Genomic DNA, 21,716 nt, shown 5'->3' with positions numbered 1-21,716 from the left:
CGATCTCGAAGCAACAAAGATGCCTTCTTCATAATGATAAATCTCAAACAATGTCCGGTAATCCCCTGATCGGAAGAGTTGAAGTGTTCGGAGAGACTCCTACGAGCGTTGTATATTGCCTGCCTGGCGAAACAACCGTCCTCAAGGCCCCCGAGTTATGGCTAGATGGGAAAAGATACGACCGTCGCCCCCTGGAGGGATCCTTAGCAAAGGAGGACACGATATATACCATTCTCGGCGAGCACCCTCGTATTGTCAAGTCTCTAGGCTTGGAGGATATTGCACCGGGCGTGACGGCATTACGACTCGAGCGAGCGACAATCGGATGCGTTCGAAAATATATCCTAGAACATCGTGATAATCCACCGCCTATGAACAAACGTCTAAGAATGGCGCTGGAGTTTACCGAAGCTGTGGCATACCTACATCGAAAGGGCGTTACCTGGCACGACATCTCCACGCGGAACGCCCTATTCTTCGATGACTTGCATATCAAGATTTGTGACTTTGGCGCCTCGTTCGTTGATGGGTATGACTTCGAACCGGAGCAGGGCTACGAGTCGCGGTACGAAGTGCCGTCGCGTGGCCGGAAGCTGTCGGAGATCCCTTTTCGAGTACAAGAGCTTTTTGCTCTTGGATCCGCCATCTTTGAGATTACCGAGTGGAAAGTCCCTTACGACGGCATCCCTGAGCCTCAGATCGTCCAATTGGTTTACTCCGATAAGCTGTCGTTCATCTCGGAGGACAACCCAGCCCGCGACATTATCGATCGGTGCTGGCATGAAAAGTATGACACGGCTGAAACTATTCTGAAGGAACTGGGAGAGATGCAACCCAGACAGCTATTGTAATGACTGGTTCCGATTACTCGTATATCTCGGGAGAAGTACTACATCCTGATATACAGCGAAGCATGCATGGATTCGCAATGGCTTTTCTTTTTCTTCTTTATTTCGAAATGGGGAAATGGCGGGGCAAAAAAAGGGGCACTGGGTGAAGAGAAAAAGAAATCGAGCTTCCAGTGGCTCCATGTCCCTCAACGAGAACTCTAGCCAGGTCGTGAACAGGAAATAAGGCGACACAAAGCGAATTTAGATGGATGTAGCCAATCCCTTGAAGCGACGAGGGGACAAAGAGGAAACAATAAATAATAAATAAAATAAAATGGAGGCTAGACTCGATCCATCCTCCAAGAGTCTCTGGTTGGCCGGCACTGCCACAAGAAGTGCCTCAACAAACGGCTCAGAGGCAAGAGATGGAATCTCATCTTATCATCTTACAAATTCTTATAAATCCAGTCCCATAGGTAGCGCGGCAGCTCCCAAGGCGGACACATGACTGACACTCCCATATCGGGTGCCTCTCTCGCACGAACTCTCCAAGGAGTTGCAACGGCAACAAAAACCCCCGATGCGGCCATCGAGGCCGTTATTCGGCGGATTCCACACGACGACGCGGGAGGTCGTGTGCCCCACCAGACGGAGTGGCCCTCCCTCGATCACTGGCAGCATGCCCTCGCCAGCAGGTACCGGGAGGAAGAAGACGAAGATTCGTACCAGCTCGTCAACATCGCCCTCGCCGTGTCGTTCCTCCGAGAAGCCAGCCGACGAGGCCACCATGCCACGCCCGACGACCTGGATCGCTGTTGGGACCTCATTCGGGGCGCCATCACCAGCGAGAGATTGAGCCGGCCTCTCTTCACGGTATCACGCAGCGCCCAGGGTTTTCTGTCCGTTCCATTGTGCAGCATCGTCCGAGACGGCCGCATTCAGGAGCTCTTCCGCCTCCACGTCTGGGTGCCGGACGGAAAACGGGGGAACCCCGACCTCGCCCTTCATTCGCACCAGCCGTTTGCCCAGAGCTGGATCTTGGCCGGCGAAGGCAGAGACCGCTCATACCGCGTCGAAGCCGCCAACAGCCCCGACGATGCGACCCATGCCGCCTACGCTCTTGTGTGGAACGACGGCAAGAGTCAAGGCACGGCGTACAAGACCCATCAGATTTACTCAACGGTGGAGCATACCGGCAGATTCTTCCGAGCCACGGAGACAGCGTCGGCCGTCCACACACGGAACATGACCTACTCGATCCCCGCGAATACCTTCCATTCGTCCGAAATCGGCCCGGATGCTCTCCACGCCACCCTCTTCTTCTTCGACTCCCATCGCGGCTTCGTGCAAGATGCGGGCGTCTTGGGTCCCAAGGACGGCAAGTCCTTCACCCAGGTCCGCGACGAGGCAACCGTATCCCCCTCCGCCCTGGCACGCAGCGTCGACGCCGTCCGGGCCTGGGAGGCCCTCGTGGAGGAAGGCCGCCGACACGCCCTGCGGGCCGAGTGGGAACACGCCTTGCGAGCATGCCACAGCGCCCTCGTCCTCTGCGAGTCCGCCAGGGAGGACCTCCCGAACGCCGAGCTGTACAGGCAGCGGGTCATGGGAGAGCTTGGGAAGACGAATCGGCGGTTCGGGCGCTACGAGACGGCCAAGCAGTTCCTCGAAGACGCCGTTTCCGAGATGGGACCGAGCGCCTATCGAGTCGAGTTCAGTGGCGAGCTCGGCGTCACCTATCGCCACATGAACAGGCTCGAGGACGCCCAGCGAGCCTTTAAGGATCAGTACAACACGGCGAAACAGCTACGACTCGAAATGGAGATGTGCAGGGCCATAGGAAACCTGGGCATGGTCCACTACCAACTCGCGCAACGGGACGGGGACGGTGACCTCCTAGACCTGGCCATTCGGGAGCTCGGGGAACGGGTCGATACATCGCGAAGACTACGGGCGCGCCATGAGAGGCACGAGATGTCACGGGGCACGTCGAACCCGGCGTTGCTCAATCTCCTGAAGACCTGGGAGACCATCGGACTCGCCCGCTTATCCACCTGCCACTACGCCCGCGGCGCCATGAAAGAGGCCGCCCACGCCGCCCTGGAGTCTCTACAAGTGACCCGGGACTCGTCCGACGCCACGGTCAAGGCCATGTCGCGCTTCTTCTACGGCCGCGCCCTCCTCCGTCTGGGGCGAGGCGAGGAAGCCCTCGGTCTCTTCAATCTTCCGGGGACCTGTTCCCCCGCCATCGCCTTCGCCAAAGAGCCGTCCGACGAGCACCGGGCGTACCTGCGGGAGCTCGTGGTGGCCGGGGCCGACATGGACATTGTCGACGAGCAGGGCTACACGGCGCTGGACCACGCCGTCTTCAACGGCGACGTCGAGACCGAGGCCCTGATTCTCGAAGGGCTCGTGAAGAAGAATGCAGAGACCAAGATTGAAGAGCGGCGGACCGAAGCAAGGCTCCGGAAGGGCTACCGCGAGCTGTTCCAGGAGCTGATGCGACCCGTTCTCCTCAAAAGGGAGGAGCATTGCCTGCGCGACTTGAGGCGGGCGTACGCACAGGCCCTCGCGGCGGATGAGGCGAAGAGGGCCATGTTTGACGGGCTATCCTTCCTGCCGTGGCCCGAATTTGCCGCTTTCGGCCGCTTACCTGGACACAACGACGGACTCCTCCGAAAGTCCACGCTGGGTCAGGGACCTGAAGCGGAGGAACTGACGGCCGACGTCGTCATCTTCATCTCCTACAGGTGGATCAACAAGACGCCAGAGGCCACGTCGCCCGACGATGAGAAGCACACGCAATACCAACGGATGAAAGATGCCGTTGGGCAATACCTGCATCTCCATCCATCGGTCGACCCGCTGAAGCTGGGCATCTGGATGGTAGGGTATCGTTGACTCCCAGTATCTCATGGACCCCAGAACTGACTCTTTTTTCCCTCGCTCTCTCGCGCACGATACAGGACCACGCATGCGTCAAACAGGACGATCCAGGCCTGGGAGTCGCCGCACTCCCGATGATTCTTGCGCAATGCGACGCCATGATCAGCCTGGTGGACAGCGAGTACTATGACCGCGGCTGGTGTTCGGTGGAAGTGATCATGGCACAGACGCTGAGAAACTCGTACGGCATCCATCACTGGTACGAGCACTTGTGGCTGCCGGCCGAGTCGGGAGACGGCGGCGGAGGCCGCTGGCAACTGAGGGAAGCGGCCAATCAAGAAATTGTGATGAAGGATAAGTTGCTGACATTCGAGGAAGATCGGTCCAAGGTCATGTTTCTGGAAAGGCAGAGCAAGCTGTTGGGATAAGTTATGAACAACATGCACGGCTGCGGACGCGGCGGCATGGATCAGGATGCTGATGATGGTGTTTTTTGTGCACAAAGGGATGACACCATTGAGAGCCATGGCTATGTTTTCGCTTCCCAACGTTTGTTCCCTGCCCATGATGACTGCAACTGAACCATACTCTGTATAGAGACCTGTTGGCCAACCGGGCCGCCTGCTGCTATCGCTTGCGCTGAACTACCAGTCAATCAACGCTCAACGCTGAGTGATGTGATGCGAAATGATATTGATGGAAATAGTGACTGGGGAGAAAAAAAAAACGCTTTCCTTCTTTGCTGGGCCTAGGTGCTTGAGCACGAATGCTGAAATTGACGGAGGGTCACAGGGTGAAGAACACGATCCCGTAGATGTAGATGGCGGAGGACAGAGACGGGAAACCAAGTGTCGTCCATTGTCATCAGTTCACGGTGCACTTGGAGTGGCTCCGACGAGCGCCGGTCAGCCGCACTTTCCCAAGAATCGATGACCTCTGGCGCGAGTTCTGTCGTCCAGCTGCACAACCAAGTGATGGTCACTGCGTCCCCATCTCATTATTAGCCTCGGACCTCGCCGTGGACATGACTCCAAAAGAGTCACTGCGGCAACAGGAAACTGGCTGGCCTTTGTACATACCTTGGCCGCGGTCTTTCTTGTCCCAAAAGTAACGGAACAGACACCCCTGGTGATCGCCCTCGCCGTTCCAAATCTCCATGATATCGAGGGAGTGCATATCCATGGTGGCCGTCGCGGCAGTCTGCAGTAGTTCGCTGATCCCCTCAGCAGTTTTCCCGTCGCCGGGACGCAGAAAGATGGATGTAAGGGCCAGGGACCGCAGGTTGCTCCAGGGCTGAGGCACAGGCGAGGGTATAGGCAGAACCAATGGCGGATCTGGGTTTGGCTCGTACTCCAGGAAGCCCAACGCGTCAGCTGCGAAGCTAAGAGATATGTGCTCCAAGTCTGGTAGGAGACTGGTCGCTTCCGCAAACGCTTCTCCCCGTTGCCGCATACGTGGAACCAGAGTAAATTCCTACATGTTGGGATTCATAGTACGCGGATCGATAAATGGCCTCAGTTTGGTAAATTCCCTGTCGGCTTGCTCGAAAATTACCACTTCCTGGAGCGCGTCCGGAAGATCGCGTGGGTGAAAGGGTAGGTCCGCTGTCGGATAATGCCGTCAGCGAGGATTCGAGGGAGCGGACGAACCCGGTTAGATGGGTACGAGCTACAGGTATGATAAGGCAGGGCGGTGCCCCCCCAGGAAAGACACACCTGACAGAGCCTGATGCGACGTGTACGGCGCGTGCGGCTCGAAATGGATTCGCTCTAGATCCCCCAGGCGTCGTATCATGTAAGAGGCGGTCGAAGGGTCGATTCGACGAAAGTTTTGCCATCGCACGAGCAGCGTAGTTACCACCTCTACCTTTGGAAGGTCAAGTAAAACAGCATTGAAGCAAGGCCCGCCAGGGCCAAGAACCCGTTCTATGTTCCGAGTCATGAATGCCACCTCTTGCCCGGCGACTGGCCCGTCGCAGCAGCTATGCCGCCAGGCGGGGGGATTGTGAGATATCTGCAGGTTCGAAGCGGCTACGGGCGTGAACTGGTCGCTAGGTTCCGAGTACGGGTCGTGTGCAAAGTTGTACCATCCGAACGCGTGTTGCGAATCGCTTGGGGAGTATGTGGACACCTCCAGCGTCAGGCCTGGGTGCCTCCCGTCGCGGTCGCGGGTCGTCCTCCAAGTCGCCAGAGCGCGGAAGAGTTTCCGAACCGTGTGCGCGAAGATTACCATGTTCTGTCGCACTTCCTGCTGTCGTGGGATCTCCCTACACTCTGAGCAGTTGTATGGGAGGAGCTCTACGCGCAGCCAGATATGCTTGACGAGCCGCCGTTTCCGCGAGTCTCGTACAAAGTCGGAAAACTCCGGCACTCGCTGCGGTGATAGTAAGATCCTCGCGAAGTTCTTCGGCTCGAAAAAGTCCCGCCATTGTCGACAAACACAGGCGTAGGCAGCAGTGAAGGATTTAGGTGCATGGTGTTGACGGGACAATGCGTCCTATATCATCATCCGGATCTCGAATGGGCAGAATTCCCAGCCTGTCATGATGGGGAGGCGTGGAGGACTCTGTCGTCGCATCTCTGGGATAACAACGTGGGGACGAATTAGTTGTGGTTCAAGAACGCAAGTAGCTGTGACGGCTTCTTCTCCTCGATGATTGACCAGAGACGGTGGCGATTGTTGGAAAGAGCGGCGGCGTGGTATTGATATGATGTGTATTGTGTATTGGCCGATGATTCGGGACTAGGTAGTGCTATTCGTGCTAAATGGAGAAGAGAAGAAGTGAAAGAAACGAAGAAACGAAGAACCTGGGCCACGACTCGAGTGAGTCACGTCGCGCTGTTTCAGCCTTCAGGGTACTGACGGTACCCAAGGAAAGTACATCTTTAAGGTTTGTAAATGCACGAGGCGACTCCTTCTTTGCCATCGTCGTTTGGGTAGGAGCACCTTGATGGACTTTGGCGTGTCGTCACTGCCGTTGAGTGACTTGTGTACTTTGTATTCGCCCACGTGAACACGTGACTAGTTATCCGATTACTCATCACTAAAGAACAGCCTCGGCTCTCCCCAGAAAGTCCACCGCCGGAGAATGGATACGCCCCACATAAAGACCCAGTAATAGCCACTAACGTCCACCAATGTCCACTCTCTGCGCTATCCCGGTGTCAACTCCCGAGCGGAGAGGTGGCGCATCTGGCCTTCGACAACCCAACGTACACCTTCGGTCCAGCTTGTGCTTGTCATATGCTTTCCGCTGCCTCCTCTTCGGTCTTTATCCGTCTTTTTACCATGACCAATTCCAAATCCCGCTTTCACTTCCCTCCCTAACCTTCCCAGATTTGCTGCAATCCCAACTTTATATCCTCTTGAGCTTTGTCTAGCTTGCCCCCGTCCAATTCGTCCACAGAGCTTCAACCACACGAGACGACACTATCACTACCATGTCCATCGAGCGCATTTCTTCCATTGCGAGGCACCTCAACCCGGGGTCGGCCCTCAACAAAATGCATGTCAACCTCCCCCTTCTCCCTCTTCCTCCCTCTTCGTCCGTAACATCGCCTCTACTCTTCCCACTCGTCACCCAATCACCCAGCTAACGTCGTCCTTCCCCCACTTAGCCAGTCCAAGAACCCCGATGACATCGTCGTTACCCTCGCCCTCCGCACCCCGCTCACCAAGGCGAAAAAGGGCGGCTTCAAAGACACCTCGCTCGAGTACCTCATCTACGCCCTCCTCAGCCAGGTCCGCCAGCGATCCAACCTCGACCCAGCCCTCGTCGAGGACATCTGCCTAGGCAATGTCTCCGACGCCAAGGCCGCCTACAAGGCCCGTGCCGCTGCCCTGGCCGCCGGCTTCCCCAACACCACCAGCGCCAGCTCCGTCAACCGCTTCTGCTCGTCGGGGCTCAAGGCCACCGCCGACATTGCCAACGCCATCTCCGCCGGCTCCATCGAGATCGGCATCGCCATGGGCGCCGAATCCATGAGCATCGGCGGCGACGCCCTCGACAAGCCCTTTGACGACGCCGTGGTGAATGCGAGCCAGGAGGCCGCCGACTGCATGCAGCCCATGGGCTGGACCTCCGAGAACGTCGCCCGCGACTTTGGTATCTCCCGGGAGCAGATGGACATCTACGCTGCCGAGAGCTTCCGCCGTGCCGAGGAGGCGCAGAAGCAGGGGCTCTTCGACGACGAGATTGTCAGCATTGTGACCAAAGTCAAGGACGCCGACGGCAACGAGAAGGAGGTGACCCTTACCCGCGACGAGGGCATTCGCCCGGGTACCACGGCCGAGGCGCTGGGCAAGATTCGGGCGGCTTTCCCGCAATGGGGAACCGCTAGCACTGGCGGCAACTCGAGCCAAGTCACTGACGGAGGTATGTCTTTTCTCTCTCTCTCTCTCTCTCTCTCTCTCTGCTCTTCGTCCTGAACACTTGACTGACAAACTCGCTTTCCTCTAGCTGCTGCCCTTCTCCTCATGAAACGCTCCACCGCCGTCCGCCTCAACCAGCCCATCCTCGCCAAGTACGTCACCTCGACCGTCGCCGGCCTGGCCCCGCGCATCATGGGCATCGGCCCTTCTGTCGCCATCCCCAAGCTCCTCTCCCAGGTCGGCATCCAACCCACCGACGTCGACGTATACGAGATCAACGAGGCTTTCGCCTCCATGGCCGTCTACTGCCGCGATAACCTCGCCCTCGACTGGGCCAAGATGAACCCCCGCGGAGGCGCCATCGCCCTCGGCCACCCCCTCGGTGCCACCGGCGCGCGCCAGGTCGTCACCGGCCTCAGCGAGCTGCGGAGGCAGAAGAAGAAGGTTCTCGTTGTTAGCATGTGTATCGGCACAGGGATGGGTATGGCCGGGTTGTTTATTAACGAGGAGGTATGAGAGGGACATGCGGCCGGTAGACTTGTGAGTGGAAAGAGTTGCAAAATGTGACATATTCACGCAGTTTCAAGATAGCCGAAATGACATTGTTGTATTTTTTCCGCAATATTTATACATGTGCATTGTATTGTCTATCGTTAGAGCAAGCCTCTACATCTCATAACCAAGGCCCATCAAGTACAACAGTCATGGTGTATACAACTCGGTGACAAACGAGACAAGCGCTGCGAAACATTTCAAAACATGCCTCCGAGGAGCAAGTGAATATTTTCGCACCTTTCTTGATTGTCCTAACTATGATGTGTTTTTCGCGCTCCTTAACGCCATGTTGCTTCTCGTGTGCTCGTATGCATGTCGCTCTCTTGTTTATATGACGCTCAACATTCTCTCAACATGCTCCACATCTCAACCGATTCTCGCGTTGGTGATGCTATGCTCGTACTCGGTCATCTTAAGGGCCTCCTGCACGTCCGAGACGAAGTGGCTCGGCCCGCCCACCAGATCCATAATGCCAGACCTGCGCATGAGCTTCCAGACCTGATGCCTCTCGTCGCCCGGGCCCCGGCTAAAGTACACCCGCACGCCCCTCTCGCGGTAATTGGCCACAATCTCCTTGAGCACCTGGGCGCCCGACCCGTCGAGGGAGGTGACGCCGTGGATGTCGAAGATGACGTTCCGGTTGCTGTCCTCGTGGCGAATCCGCGGCAGGGCCGGGTGGGCCTCGTTGGAGCCGTAGAATTCGAGCCGTCGGAGGCGGTTCTTGAGCTGTCCCGTGTTGGCAAAGGTCAGCGGCTCGGGGATCTTGACAATCAGGCACCCTTCGAAGAACTCGAGGCGATCCGGGTTGTCTTCGGCGTTCTCGAAGCGGTGGGTGCCGGGGATGCGGCCCAGAATCTGGATGCGAGGGCGGGTGGAGTGGCGGATGACCTGGAGGACGGAGAGGCCGACGCCAATGGCCATGCCCAGAGTGAGCGAGTAGAAGATTGTGGCGGCGAAGATGGTGACCATGAGGCCCAGCTCACTCCAGCCCCTAATCTTGAGGAAGAAGGCAATGTCGTGTGGGGCTTCCTCTAGGAGCGACCAGGCCACGACCGAGATCATGGAGGACAAGACAGGTTTCTGGACCGACCAGGTCAGCAGGAGGACATGGATAAAGGGAAGTCTAGAACGGGGAGGAGAAGACAGTACGTACCGGTAAGTAGTAGAGGTATGGAAGAACAAAAAAGATGACGGAAAAAGCAAAGCCGCTGAGGAAGATGGCGCTCATAGGAGTCTTGCCTCCCGTCTGTCTGTTCAACTTGCTCTTCGCGTAGCCGCCGAATGCCGGCAGGCTCATGAAGCAGCTGCCCACCATGTTGGATACCCCCAGGGCCACGAGCTCGCGGTTGGGGCTGAGCTGCATCTGGATGTGGTCCGACGAACCCAGACTCTTGGCTGCAATGGACGACTCGAAGAAGCCGAGAAGGGCGATGAGGAAGGACGTCGGCATGGCTTCCCGGATGAGGTCGAATTGGGACGGCTGGAAGGGCCACCGGAAGGTGAAGAGGTGGCCGGACGCCGCCTTGACCTCGCCGAGGATATCCATGCCCTTGCTCTCCCAGTCGAGCTGCCACGAAAGGATGACGGATACGACGACGACGAGGAAGCGGTCGGGGATGTAGGCGACGCCGGGGTAACGCGGTTGCAGCCTAATCTTCACCTGGCGAAGGACCATCATGGTGACGAAGCTGACGGCAGCCACGGCGAAGGTCAGCTTGTGCGCACGACCGAGATTGCGGACGAGGAAGTTGATCTTGTCGGCGGTGCTGCCGTGCTTGACTCCGGCGTCCCCTGCGAGTTCGGCCAGGCCCAGTTCGGGGATCAGCTGGTCGACGAAGATGACGAAGCCGATGGCGGAGATGAAGCCGCGGAGGAAGGGGCGGCTGAGGACGCTGTCGAGGAAGCCCAGCCGCGCTATGCCGGCTGTCAGCATGGTGGCGGCGGCCAGGCCGGTGACGACGCCGCATATCCTGGCCTGTAGGACGTCGTCGTTGTCGTCCGCGCCGGAGCCGAGACTGCTCTTGACGACGGTACCGACGAGCAGCGAGCCGGCAGCTTCCGATCCTACCAACATCCGCGGGCAGCTGCCCAACAGGCCGTAAATGAGAGGGTTGATGGCGAAGGCGTAGAGACCGTGGATGGGCGGGACGTGGGCAAGATTCTCGGCAAGGGACAGGACCATCGGGAGGTAGACGGAGGCAACAGTCAGGGCGGCCGTGAAGTCGCCTGTGAGGTAGGACCACTTATACTGAGGCATCCAGTTCAGGAAGGGGAGGTAGTAGGACATGTACCTGGGAGGGACGAGGTCGCACAACGTTAGTACAAGACTTGGAGAGAACGCGGGAAGAAAGGAGGATGGGGGGAACGGGTTTTCAGGCCCAACATACATTCTAGCATTCGCATCGAAGCCGGCTTGCTCGGCCAATGCTTGGGAGGTATGAGCACTCCTCGTCTTCATTTTTCTGGCCAATCGCCGCCTCCAACCCTGGCTGCCAGGCAGGGTGTTAAAGACCGAGTCGACTGGTCCATTCGACGATGAGCGGCCGCTGTCTCCGCCGATATGGCCGCTCGAGGCCGGGCTGGGTAGGCGTGGGGAGAAGGTCCCATGCGAGCAGGATCCCTCATGGACTGTATCTCGGAGAACGCTTTGGAGCAAAGCCGTCGACTCGGTGGCATCGGAAGTTTGGGATCGAGAGGGGATGCTGGGGCCGGGCTGGGAGCGGTCGGAGGGGTGGGGAGACGAAGATCCGCGAGAGATGTCGTCGGGCACAGAGGAAGAGCCGGATGCCATGACGTCCTGGCGATCCGCCGGGGTTGGAACCGGGGTTCCAGTTGCTGGAAAGGATTGGTGGGTAGTGTTTGCTCGATGAGAGAGAGGCCGAAACTCTCGGAGGCTTCGCAATGCGGTGAAGAGGTTTTAGGGGGACGATGTCGAGAGACAAGGCGAGATGGGGACCAAGCGAATGGGAGACAAGCTACCGAGAGGCATCCGCTAAAGAATCAAGAATAAAGAATGGGAGAAAACCGAAGGCTATGCCTGTTTGGCGCAAAAGCCATGATATGGAGAGGCAAGGATACTTCTTGTGGCAGAAAATGGCCGTCGGGGTAGAAGGCAGAGAGCCTGGGAGAAGATTGGTGGAGTATGTAGAAGGGAAGACGAAGACGAAGACGAGACGAAGACGATGCATTGAGCACGAGGCGACATGAGATGCACTAATCGATTATGTACTAAAGACATTTTGGGATGTCATGGAAATTTCCCTTCAAGCCTGTCAGATGGTCGAGGTGAGGCAGGCGATACCGGCAAAGTGGGTCCCTATGATATAATCGGCCCGCAATAAAAAGAGGGCCCATGTGAAGCATTCATTGGCTCGGAAGCCTCTCAGCACCACAACGTTTAACTAGTCTGAATTCGGTAGGTGGTGAGTCAGGTCCTGAGAGCTGATAGGTACCGTGCCCGTTTTCACCGGGCTCGCCTTTGTCGATATACGGCATTGGTACTTGTATACTCGTAGATTGTAGAGTCAACCTTTGGTTGTTTGTCCGTACAGGCACTTCCTGAACTCGAATCCTCGATCATTGTTCGTCAAAGTTTAAATCTGAATCGTCAAAAATTCCATCGAGTCATTTCCGTTATGTCTAAACCTAATTGCAAGAAAAGAAGATGGAACGATAATAAACAACTGACCTCATCGTCGCCCAGGGAGACGGGACGGAATGTCAACAGCCCGAAAGTGGCGTCTCCGGAGCGGAACAACTGGCTTCCGAGGAAAGAGTCGAGAACAAGCCATCGGTCGGATCAACAGCTTCAATCCATCAATACGCTAACGACAACCTCAATTCTCATCTAATGAAACCAATTTGATAGTACAACTACGAGGGTGCACGACCTGCCCAGGTAAGCCTACGGGGCTGGGGTCGCCGTTGACAAGCTCGGCTTTTGGACGCTTCCGCCGGTCACAGCAGGGAGACTTTCCCCAGAACGTTCCGCCTCCTCCTCCAGGGGATCCACCACCGTCGCCGTGGCCTCCAGCGAAACGGGCGTCGGGTTCCCGTGCACGTCAAGACCCAGGGCCGCTTTTTCCTCCATGCACTCCGGCGAGAGGCAGGGAAAGATGTCCAGATGCTCCCAGAGCTCCTCGGGAGTCGCGCGCCGCGACTGATTACGGTCGTAGACGATGCCAAGGCCGTCTTCGTCGGAGAAGTAGATCTCCATGTCATTCAACGAGCGGCGCGGTAGCGGCCGTCCCTGCGTCACGGAATAGGGAGGGGCAATCCGGTATCGGGCGGAATCGCTATTCATGCCGTAACCTGTCTGGTACCAAGGGTCGCCAGTGAGCAGGGCGAAGCCGCGGTCGTTCAAGTTAAGGCTAGGCAGGCACGGGTTCGCAAGCAGGTGGTCGTCCCAGATGGCGGTGGCCTCCCAGTCGGGGTCCCAGCTCGAGTGTGCTATGCTGAGGACGACCTGTGTCTTGGTAGTCTTGCTGGTCACGTAACACGTGCGGCTACCGCCCGACGTCGCCTCGACGGTGGTGCTCGACTGCATGGTTTCCGGGCAGACACCCCTGACCAGGGCGTTGCCGGCGGCGCCGTTCTCGCTCTGGGGTATCCTGTTATCCACCGTCAGCGTCAGTGTCAGGTCCCTGTCCGTGCTAAAAGAGCACGTCAGACAAGATAGAACACGCACACTCTGAGGAATTGCGTTTCAGGATTCGGAGTACCAATGAACCTGATGAACGGATACTCGTCTCGTTCGCACCTCGAACCACCAGGCCTGGCGATCCACTGCGTCCAAGCCGAATGCTGGGAGTTCCAAATGGCGGGAACGGTTCTTGGCCGAGCCTCGTGCGTCCATGGACACAGCAGATGGTCGCTGTGCCCTGCTGGGTTGTGACTACTTTTCATCCAGTGCTTGGCGACTGAGACGTAGTTATGGCAGGCTTGGGGCCATGCTTGGACGTCGCAGGTTCTTGTCGTGATTGTTGAAGTGGTTATCGTCGTTGACCTGGTGATGGTCGTGGTGCACTCTCCGTCCTCGTCCCGGCCGGGCCATTCAAAGTCACTGCCAGGAGGAAGGTTATGAGGCGTGTACCCCAGCAACTTGAGGTCCTCGATATCACCTCCTCGGTAGCTGTTGCAGCCGCTGTAGTCGTCCCACATGCCAGGCATCGGAGGGATCATAATGCCGGGAGTGAAACCCAATGCCCTCCGGGCGATTTTCTCCTTGGCAGCTCGCATTGCCAGGGCGCCTGCGACGCCTCCAGCCATTGCCATGCTTCCAAAGTCCGACTCGTCGCACCATCTATTCTCGAGCTTGGCCTCCACGCTCTTGCAGCACTGTGGAGCGGGCCCGACATGCCCGTGGTTAGTAGCCGTCTGGTTGCCTCGAAAAGGCTCATGTGGGTGGGCGCAAGACTTACAAAGGCAGAGTAGGTGCCGGGGAAGCATTCCTTGGGCGTGTCATTGTTATCGCTGCTCGGCGGCATGTTGTTATTTGCGAGGTGAATCGAACCCTTGGGGCAACCCCCAGCAGGCATCGGAAACCCGAGCGAGAAAATGGGTGAAGGACTGCAGAAAAGCGGCTTTCCAACCCAAGAGCAGCCTTCTACCTCGATAGTGTCCGGTGCGCATAGAGCCCGCTTACCCCTGCTTGCCTTCCTGTTATTCATCATATTAGGACCTCGACCAAGCATGCACTCTTCGACGTCTTTTCCCGCTCCAGCCCACTATAGATTTCACGTCTCAGTAGAGGTCTCAATGGGTAGAGAGAAGATCAATGGGTAGAGAGAAGAGAGGGCAATTTCAAGAATTGGGGAAAAAAAGGAAAAGAATTACCACGCCAGATGCTCTGGTTATGGCATGCCACCCCATGGGGCATTCTTGGCCACACTCGGTGAGGATCAGGGTCTAGACATTCAGGGGATGAGTTCGAGTTTGAACTTTGGCCGTTGCGTGGTGAAGAACGTACCGAAGGGGCCTCGTTTTGCGACTTGAGGTCTCGGTCTACTCGGAGTGCCGCGTTAACGGAAAGGTCTCTGAAAATCCCCCCAGGAAGACCGCCGATGCCTCCTCCTCCGCTGCCCGAGCTTGAGCCTGAGGCCAGAGCCTTGAGGGTCGGAGAACCGGGTTCATCAAGGTCGACCGCCCAGATCATCTTGCCAGCCAGGCATCTGTTGTTGGCAAACTGTGTCTTCAAGGCTAGAGTCTCGCCATCGTCGTAGGAAACCCTGACGAGTCCGGTCAGTCTAGTCAGTAAGGAAAGAAAAGAAAAGGTTGGCTGTAAAGGGCTCACCATTGGCCCTCCCAGCTGATGTACTTGATGCCAGCCTCTCGGTCGAGGATCGGTGTGACCCCCGTCCGGTCGAGGACACGACGAATCTCGGCATTGGAGAGGACACCTGACGTGTCCATGCAGTAGCCGGCGTCAGCTCCTCCTTCAAAAGGGCACATGGGCTCCGTGCAGCTGGGGTCCTTGAGTGTGAATGCCCGCCCGTAGAATCCCAAGCCAAGCACAACCTGGCTCGGCTTGATGTTGTTTCGCCATAGAAGGTCCAGGCCCTCGTCAATTTCTGTGTAGGTTTCAATGTCATGTCAGGAATCTGTGACAACAGGCTGTTTCTCTAGGAGGTCGGTCTAGGAGGATGTCTAGGAGGAGGTCTAGGAGGATGTCTAGGAGGATGTCTAGGAGGAGGCTGGGTCTAGGGAGGCCTTAATCTTCTCACCACTGAGGTTCGTATGTGGCTGGACAACGGGTTGCGACCACTCGCTGTCTCCGTCCCATGTGCCGTGGATATCATAGCTCATGATGTTGAACTGTAAGAACGCGATCAGTTTAATGAGAAGAGAAAAAAAAAAAAAAAGAAAAAGAACAAGGGGGCGCCGCTCTCCGCAGAACTTACCCAGTCGATATAAGACGCCATGGCTTCCACGTCAAAGTGCCTAAGATACCCTATCCACGGTGTCAGTTCTTGCTCGTTCACATCATCACTTGTCTCCAAGGCCGAGGCAGCCTTACAGTTGGAGGCGGGAATCGCCACGGTAATCTCTTTGTGCGCAGGCAGAGCCATTCGGAGTTCTCGGACAAGATGCACGTAGTTTTCCTTATCCTCAGGCGCCCCATCACGATCCGGGGACACGGGGTACTCCCAGTCGAGATCGATACCATCGAACCCGTAAGTATCTAGGAGATCAACCACGGACTCAATAAATACGGCGCGTCTCTCTTGGGTCCGGGCCATGTTAGAAAAAGGGGGGCCGCTGACAGCCCAGCCACCTACGGCAATAGAGACCTTGAGACTTGGGTTCTGTGACTTGAGATTGACAGTTCTGGTGTATAAGGCCGGGTCGAACGGGTTCATGGCCGCGATCCGATAGTCGTCTCCTACCAGGGCAAAGGCGTAGTTGATATGGGTCAGCAGCTGCACATCGATATCTTCAGGTCGCCATTCGCAGCCTGGCCGGTTCAGAGCCCAGCTCTCATAGTAGGCGATGGTCTTTTTGTTGCTCGTTCCCGAGCCCGTGCCGCAAGATCTGGAAGGTCATGTCAGCGGGCATCGTGACAGTCGACGTCGTCTCAGGGGCCCCCGGGCCCTAAGGCTCGGTTACTCGGTACTCACGGTCGGCTCGGTGCGCCGCAGTTGTTCTGGCACCCATCGTCACAGAATAGAGTCGTAGTTCCTGTATGAGGTAAGATAGTCAGTCATTGGTAACAGGGCCGACAGGCTGGCAGCAATGACTGTGAGTGGCACGCACCACAGAAGCCATCTCCGCTACAGCAAATGTTCAACGGACAAAACTCGTCTTCGGGAAGGGCATATTCTGCACGAAAAGCACGTCAGCCGGCTATCCATGGACCATGAGCATATGGTCGGCAACGAATATGGGAAGAGTCGGTATCCATTGTCCATACGTCCACATTCCGCCAGGGCATCGCATGTGCCCTGGCAGCCATCTCCGCAAAATTCAGGGCCGAAGCCACACCAGCCGAACTGGCCGCAGCAGCCCTGCTCGCAAGGGTTAGACGCCGAGCACCCTCCGTCTTGTTGAAGGACGCGAGAGAGCTGCATAGAGTCATTCGTCCGGGCCTGAGCACTGCCGAGCATGCCGACGAGAGTGGCCAGAGGCCCCAGAGCACGCAGACTGAGCGTGCGTGGCACTTTCATGATGATATAAAGAAACGAGACTAGAGTACCAAGAAGCCAGAGTCAGAGTCAACACGCAGTGTTCGAGAAATAGGCTGGCAGTTAAGCGTGCGCAAGCTCGAACTACTACCTACATACTTATCAGGTCGGAGTGCAGACGGGTTCAGCGGAATGGGCCCTCGTTTTGTCCACCAACTCTTGAACTCTTCCTCCTGGTCCACCCTCCGTGAGCTTAGGGGGAGCCTTCCATATGACCATGTTAGATGGAGCACGGTGCGTGGCGAACTCCCCGTGCTCCTCAAGAGATCAGCATTCCACCCGCAGGCTTAGCTGTGCGGCTATGTAAGTTGCTGAGTGAGCGAGCGTGAAACAGGCTCTTTGCCCTCGGCCCGGGCGCACAGGGGCATATCCGACGGCGTTGGTGCCATGGTATGCACACAAGCACAAGGATAGTAAGACACACACACACGTACTCACACACTTCGCCTAACATTGTGGATGGGATGAGCGGCGATCCTGGCCAATGCGATTGGGATCCGACGGCAAGAGCTTATCATGTGCGCTCTCTCGCTCTCTCTCAGGCTTACATGTACTTGTAGGGCTCCAAGACCGTACGTGTGATTCTCTTCATGAGGGCGCCCCCCCTTCGACATCAAGTTCTATCCACGTACATTGACATTGACATCGACATCGACATTGATATTAATATTGAATTGATGTCAATTCATGGATATATTGATGTTCACATCGACATCAGACTTCACCAGCCTACAACATGCCCGGAACGACAGTCTTTTTCATGTCGGCGCTTTTGGCACTCTGGAGTCCCGCCGCGGCCCAGGTGAGCACCGTGAGCCTCTTCGGTGGCCACCACGTCCAGCTCTTCAGGACCATTGAGATTAGCCAACCCTGCGCCGTTGCCCTGAACACGCAGCTCAGATGCCCGCCCATGGTGCAAAGCCTGACGTTCCCCGACTATACCTTGAGTAGGTGAATCCGCGAGGCCGATATATTGATCTCGACGGCAAGTCTCTTGGAAGTTAGGGCGCGGCTGACATTGGTAATCAGACCTCACTGCGGCGAAGCTTGATGCGTTTTGCCAGTCGAACTGCCAGACTGATATCTCCGATGTTGCCGATCGACTGGCATTGAGATGTAGCGAAGATGTGCTGAGCCTTCAGATTGGCAACATCTCCTTCGCCGAGTTTGGAGAGTTTGTCAAGCACCGATCGGATATGCTATGCTTAAGGGAGAGCTCTGGAGGGCGCTTCTGCCAGGAGGCCATGGGCGGGTAAGTATTGCTACCTAAGGCGAACCCAACAAGCAACATGAACACAAGCAAGTCTCAACTTTCACTGGGAATCTTTTGACCGCTGACGTACTCAAGATGGGACATTTCCGGGGACGACGGCGATCTCACCTGGCCAGAACACACATCCAAGTGCTGGATCGACGAGGAAACGGGCGAGTGTTTCCCGGAAGATGAGTTTGCGGACAAGCACGTCGACGACATTCCGGAGTGGATGTTCCCAGAGGGGGACTATGCCGCCGAGGATTACTTCCGGGACCGCAGCGGCGTTCTTGAGGGGGCAAAGCGGCACAGTCTCGGCAGCTCCAACGCGCTGGATTGGGACGAATATCCCCTCGAGATTCAGTGCAACCGCTGCTTCTGGTGAGTTTGGCCATATAGACGTCGAATCACAGTAAGTTCGAGACATGCTAAAGTGAAGAAAATCACAGGAAAACCTTTGCCATGGGCCAGGAAAGCCAGTGGTCTCATATGCGATGGGAGTGAGTCTTGAGCAATGCACTACATCCCATTCCGGCTGCCGGCTCTCAAAGATGTCAGGCTGACCCCTAATGCTCACTGTTCTTCGCCTTGACAGCGCCTGGACCGAACAGACTTGGGCCAATATGGTCCGTAATTGCGATCTTCAGGGAGAAGATGCCGTGATTGCTCCGTTCCAGAATCTCACCGGGATTGAGCTGTAAGTCGGAGCCTCTCAATATCCTCAACTATATGTATCTTCCTTGGAGTTTCGACACGGAGATGTACAGATCTATGCTAATCTTGCGTCCCCTTCCCCCTGAAAAAATAAAGCCCCGAAGATAATGACCCGGGCATCGACTGGGACCTGTGCCCCAATACGACTACCATTCCCAGCAATAGCGAGGATATGATCTGGGAGTTCGCGCAAAGGGAATCACTTTCGATCGCGTGCATCCGCAGCTTCAACCCGGTACAGTACTATGGCCCGGAGTCCCTTCGAGGTGCACGCCTGTGCCTACCCCTGACCTGCGAGACTGCCATCGTCGACGAGATCACGAACCTGCAGGACTTTGTGGAGAAGAAACTCGAAAACGTCTCCATGTGGCAGTTCCTCGAATGGAACAAGTGTCTTCACCGGTCAAGCATGCTGCTGAAGCACGACACGGTCTGCCTCGGCCCGCATAAGGGCAGGTTCACGCCGACGACGACTGCGGCCGCGACGTCGACCGTTTTCACCACGACAGCGTAAGTATTTCCTTCTTCTCGCCTATACTTTGATGCTTCTTCGGAACAAGAGAGAATCTGATCGCGTATTCAATATTCCGTGAAGAACCCCGGATCCCACGGCTCGCCCGCGTCCGCAAACCATTCGTAACTGCGGGTTGTTTCACATCATCACCGAGACGGACACGTGCACCCAGCTGTCCCTGCGGTACAGAGTGACCGTTCACAAACTTAGGAGTAAGCCGAAGTTCCCGCGTGGCGTCCTCATGAGGAGCAGAATAGAGAACATGAAGTCTGCTAAGCACAAGAGAGGCAGACATGAATCCGACTATCGACAGCGAGTGTACCAACTTGGCCGTCGGCCGATCTTACTGGTAAGCCTGACCTTGCACCAGGGAAAACGTCCCGAGTATGTCAAAGTTGTCTGACCTTAATTCTTTTCTTTAAGCGTTGCTCCCGTGAACGGGACCGAGGTGCCCGACGTGACGACCACATATGCGGCGCCCACACAAATTTCAGCGTCGCTATTCGACCAGATCCAGTCGACCAATTCAATCAATTAATTTAGCCTCGATTCGATCAACTTAATTAACTTTATATTATTATTCGGCGTAGTAATAATCCGGACTAATAGCATTATTAGCTATGATATTCTATCTGGATCACGTGATCCGTTAAGTCATAAGCCACGTGATATATTATATGTTAAGCATAGACTATATTAAGTCGAGCGCCCTTATTAGCCCCTTGAAAGTCTACGAACGTTTCCACTCCTTTTCCCGCCCCTTTTCCGCCCCTTTTCTACCCCTTTTCTACCCCTTTTCTACCCCTTTTCTACTACCGTCTTTAGCTATATAAGCTTTACGATATATAGACACGTGCAGCGTCAACGTCGTGCGAGGACCAACTCGATGGACAATAGGGGAATGCCGAATGCAACTCTATCTTTCCCGAGCCCATTTTCTCCATGTGTAACGTGTTTGCATGCTCCAAACAACAATAAACGTTCCAGTCTTCGCAAGTATTTCGCGCGAAAATGCCTCACCGACTTGCAGAATTCGGACATAGATCTACTACGTACATACGCCGTCAATAGTCCAATGCAGTGGACTGGCGCAGTTCGGTCCGTTCTGTCACCACCTTACTCAGCGAGCTGCCACCTGACACCGTATATTAAGCAGAACATGCATCTGTCGTCACACCGGGCTGAATGCTGACTTGTTACCAAGTCGACGCAAAGTGTGAACTGAACGGTCGTGTCTCGGAGAGCCGTCATGTGAGAGCACGGGTCGGGTCATCAGGCCGTTAGTGGGAGAGGAGGCCGCGCGTTAAAGGCCGTTGATCAATTCCAGGGAACCCCGTGCCGGTTGCCACTGACATGCGCTTAAGCCGGGCAGTGTAGTATATGAGCAGCCAGCCACTGTTGTAACTTTCAGGTGCCCATTATGATTAAGTCTGTGATCGCCCGGCCATCCGAAGCAATCTGTCGATCCGAGTCTCAGCCGAACGTTTGACCGCTTGTCTTATACTTACTGTCCCTAGACCCCTCGCAATCCACGATGGCTCGTCTTATCACCAAGGCTCTTCTCCTAACAGCCGCGTCAACATGCGTTCTGGCTCGTAGCCCGGCGCCTCGGTTCCCGTATGATCCCAACACGTCGCCCCATTGCACGTGGTGGGTGAACTACGAGGGTACCCAGAGCTGCGAGGATATTCTGGACACCAGCTGGATCACCATGGAGGAGTTCAGGCGATGGGTATGCACCAGCCCCCATTCTTTCCTACTCTTCACGAGGGTCCGGTGGCCGTGGCCCATGGGAACGAGAGAAACTGACTCCCGCTTGTTGCAGAACCCATCCATCGGTGCCGCCTGTGCGGGCATCGAGCCTGAGCGGTCCTATTGCGTCGAGGCCTTGGGCGAGCCCGAGCTTCCGGTCACGTCCTCCACGACGACCACTGCGGAACAACCACCCACAACGACGGCGCCTCCGGACAATGGCATCACCACTCCTCAGCCTATCCAGCCCGGCATGGTGGATAACTGCAATCGATTCTACCTTGTTGAGGCTGGTGACAACTGTGCCGAGATCGCATCGGCGCACGGCATCTTGCTCACCCAATTCATAACCTGGAACCCCACCGTCGGCGGCGCTACCTGCGCATGGCTCTGGGCCAATGTCCACGTCTGTGTCGGTTTGATCGGGACGACGTCGGCGGCTCTGACTGTGGCGGCCTTTGGGTGAACGTCTGGGTCTGTGTGCGTATAATTCCTTAGGCCGACATCTAGATAAGCTTCTGCTTCCCTTGGCCTGTATTGTTACTAGGGACTATAAACGCCAGAGGGAGACACCGCGATAATCAAATTAAAAAGAATATACTAGTATTGCCTTGCGTGCACATGTGTTTACCCTAAGATTAAGCTACCTCTAAAGTGTATCCATC

At 56.2% G+C, this 21,716-nt stretch overlaps 9 protein-coding genes across 9 annotated transcripts; 6 read left to right on the top strand and 3 right to left on the bottom strand.

The window, feature by feature from the left end:
* Positions 1-50: 50 nt before the first annotated feature.
* Positions 51-1,312, top strand: ACRALDRAFT_1083579 (uncharacterized protein; the record flags this gene model as incomplete). Its single annotated transcript, XM_071019472.1, has 1 exon — positions 51-1,312. One exon carries the CDS (start codon positions 51-53, stop codon positions 849-851), a length of 801 nt encoding a protein of 266 aa, XP_070872163.1. The 3' UTR covers positions 852-1,312.
* Positions 1,313-1,334: 22 nt separating this feature from the next.
* Positions 1,335-4,141, top strand: ACRALDRAFT_1036735 (uncharacterized protein; the record flags this gene model as incomplete). Its single annotated transcript, XM_071015035.1, has 2 exons — positions 1,335-3,713; positions 3,794-4,141. The coding sequence occupies 2 exons, from the start codon at positions 1,335-1,337 to the stop codon at positions 4,139-4,141; spliced, it is 2,727 nt and encodes a 908-aa protein (XP_070872162.1).
* Positions 4,142-4,461: 320 nt separating this feature from the next.
* Positions 4,462-5,945, bottom strand: ACRALDRAFT_1072864 (uncharacterized protein; the record flags this gene model as incomplete). The annotated part of the gene is made up of 4 exons (XM_071018034.1): positions 4,462-4,661; positions 4,793-5,094; positions 5,168-5,381; positions 5,429-5,945. 4 exons carry the CDS (start codon positions 5,943-5,945, stop codon positions 4,462-4,464), a joined length of 1,233 nt encoding a protein of 410 aa, XP_070872161.1.
* A 1,208-nt stretch (positions 5,946-7,153) lies between these two features.
* On the top strand, positions 7,154-8,600 carry ACRALDRAFT_1058786 (uncharacterized protein; the record flags this gene model as incomplete). Its single annotated transcript, XM_071015951.1, has 3 exons — positions 7,154-7,218; positions 7,331-8,088; positions 8,173-8,600. The coding sequence occupies 3 exons, from the start codon at positions 7,154-7,156 to the stop codon at positions 8,598-8,600; spliced, it is 1,251 nt and encodes a 416-aa protein (XP_070872160.1).
* A 405-nt stretch (positions 8,601-9,005) lies between these two features.
* ACRALDRAFT_2030188 (uncharacterized protein) lies at positions 9,006-11,430 on the bottom strand (the record flags this gene model as incomplete). Its single annotated transcript, XM_071020646.1, has 3 exons — positions 9,006-9,719; positions 9,793-10,930; positions 11,027-11,430. The coding sequence occupies 3 exons, from the start codon at positions 11,428-11,430 to the stop codon at positions 9,006-9,008; spliced, it is 2,256 nt and encodes a 751-aa protein (XP_070872159.1).
* Positions 11,431-11,888: 458 nt separating this feature from the next.
* Positions 11,889-12,490, top strand: ACRALDRAFT_213423 (uncharacterized protein; the record flags this gene model as incomplete). Its single annotated transcript, XM_071024075.1, has 5 exons — positions 11,889-11,947; positions 12,000-12,034; positions 12,079-12,119; positions 12,191-12,276; positions 12,343-12,490. The coding sequence occupies 5 exons, from the start codon at positions 11,889-11,891 to the stop codon at positions 12,488-12,490; spliced, it is 369 nt and encodes a 122-aa protein (XP_070872158.1).
* Positions 12,491-14,730: 2,240 nt separating this feature from the next.
* Positions 14,731-16,323, bottom strand: ACRALDRAFT_2077848 (glycoside hydrolase family 18 protein; the record flags this gene model as incomplete). The annotated part of the gene is made up of 6 exons (XM_071022321.1): positions 14,731-14,866; positions 14,932-15,208; positions 15,362-15,452; positions 15,539-15,588; positions 15,655-16,169; positions 16,256-16,323. Coding segments are annotated over 6 exons (1,137 nt in total), but the record flags the coding sequence as incomplete, so codon positions are not given.
* Positions 16,324-17,555: 1,232 nt separating this feature from the next.
* On the top strand, positions 17,556-19,917 carry ACRALDRAFT_1083576 (uncharacterized protein; the record flags this gene model as incomplete). Its single annotated transcript, XM_071019471.1, has 9 exons — positions 17,556-17,766; positions 17,849-18,071; positions 18,168-18,452; positions 18,521-18,571; positions 18,667-18,768; positions 18,882-19,295; positions 19,381-19,511; positions 19,591-19,648; positions 19,723-19,917. 9 exons carry the CDS (start codon positions 17,556-17,558, stop codon positions 19,835-19,837), a joined length of 1,590 nt encoding a protein of 529 aa, XP_070872156.1. The 3' UTR covers positions 19,838-19,917.
* Positions 19,918-20,684: 767 nt separating this feature from the next.
* Positions 20,685-21,665, top strand: ACRALDRAFT_1083575 (carbohydrate-binding module family 50 protein). Its single transcript, XM_071019470.1, has 2 exons — positions 20,685-21,031; positions 21,125-21,665. The coding sequence occupies exons 1-2, from the start codon at positions 20,834-20,836 to the stop codon at positions 21,515-21,517; spliced, it is 591 nt and encodes a 196-aa protein (XP_070872155.1). The 5' UTR covers positions 20,685-20,833; the 3' UTR covers positions 21,518-21,665.
* The last annotated feature ends 51 nt before the right edge of the window (positions 21,666-21,716 follow it).

The sequence above is a fragment of the Sodiomyces alcalophilus genome (assembly GCF_042370955.1).
Source record: "Sodiomyces alcalophilus JCM 7366 unplaced genomic scaffold ACRALscaffold_8, whole genome shotgun sequence".
NCBI classification, from domain to species: domain Eukaryota; kingdom Fungi; phylum Ascomycota; class Sordariomycetes; order Glomerellales; family Plectosphaerellaceae; genus Sodiomyces; species Sodiomyces alcalophilus.
This window is presented reverse-complemented; position numbering and strand designations above follow the sequence as displayed.

Excerpts from the sequence above, each read along its gene's own strand:
- ACRALDRAFT_1083575 (XM_071019470.1), top strand. The coding sequence starts at position 20,834 with ATGGCTCGTCTTATCACCAAGGCTCTTCTCCTAACAGCCGCGTCAACA. Across the intron at positions 21,032-21,124 it reads TGGAGGAGTTCAGGCGATGG|AACCCATCCATCGGTGCCGC; the intron begins GTATGCACCAGC and ends CGCTTGTTGCAG.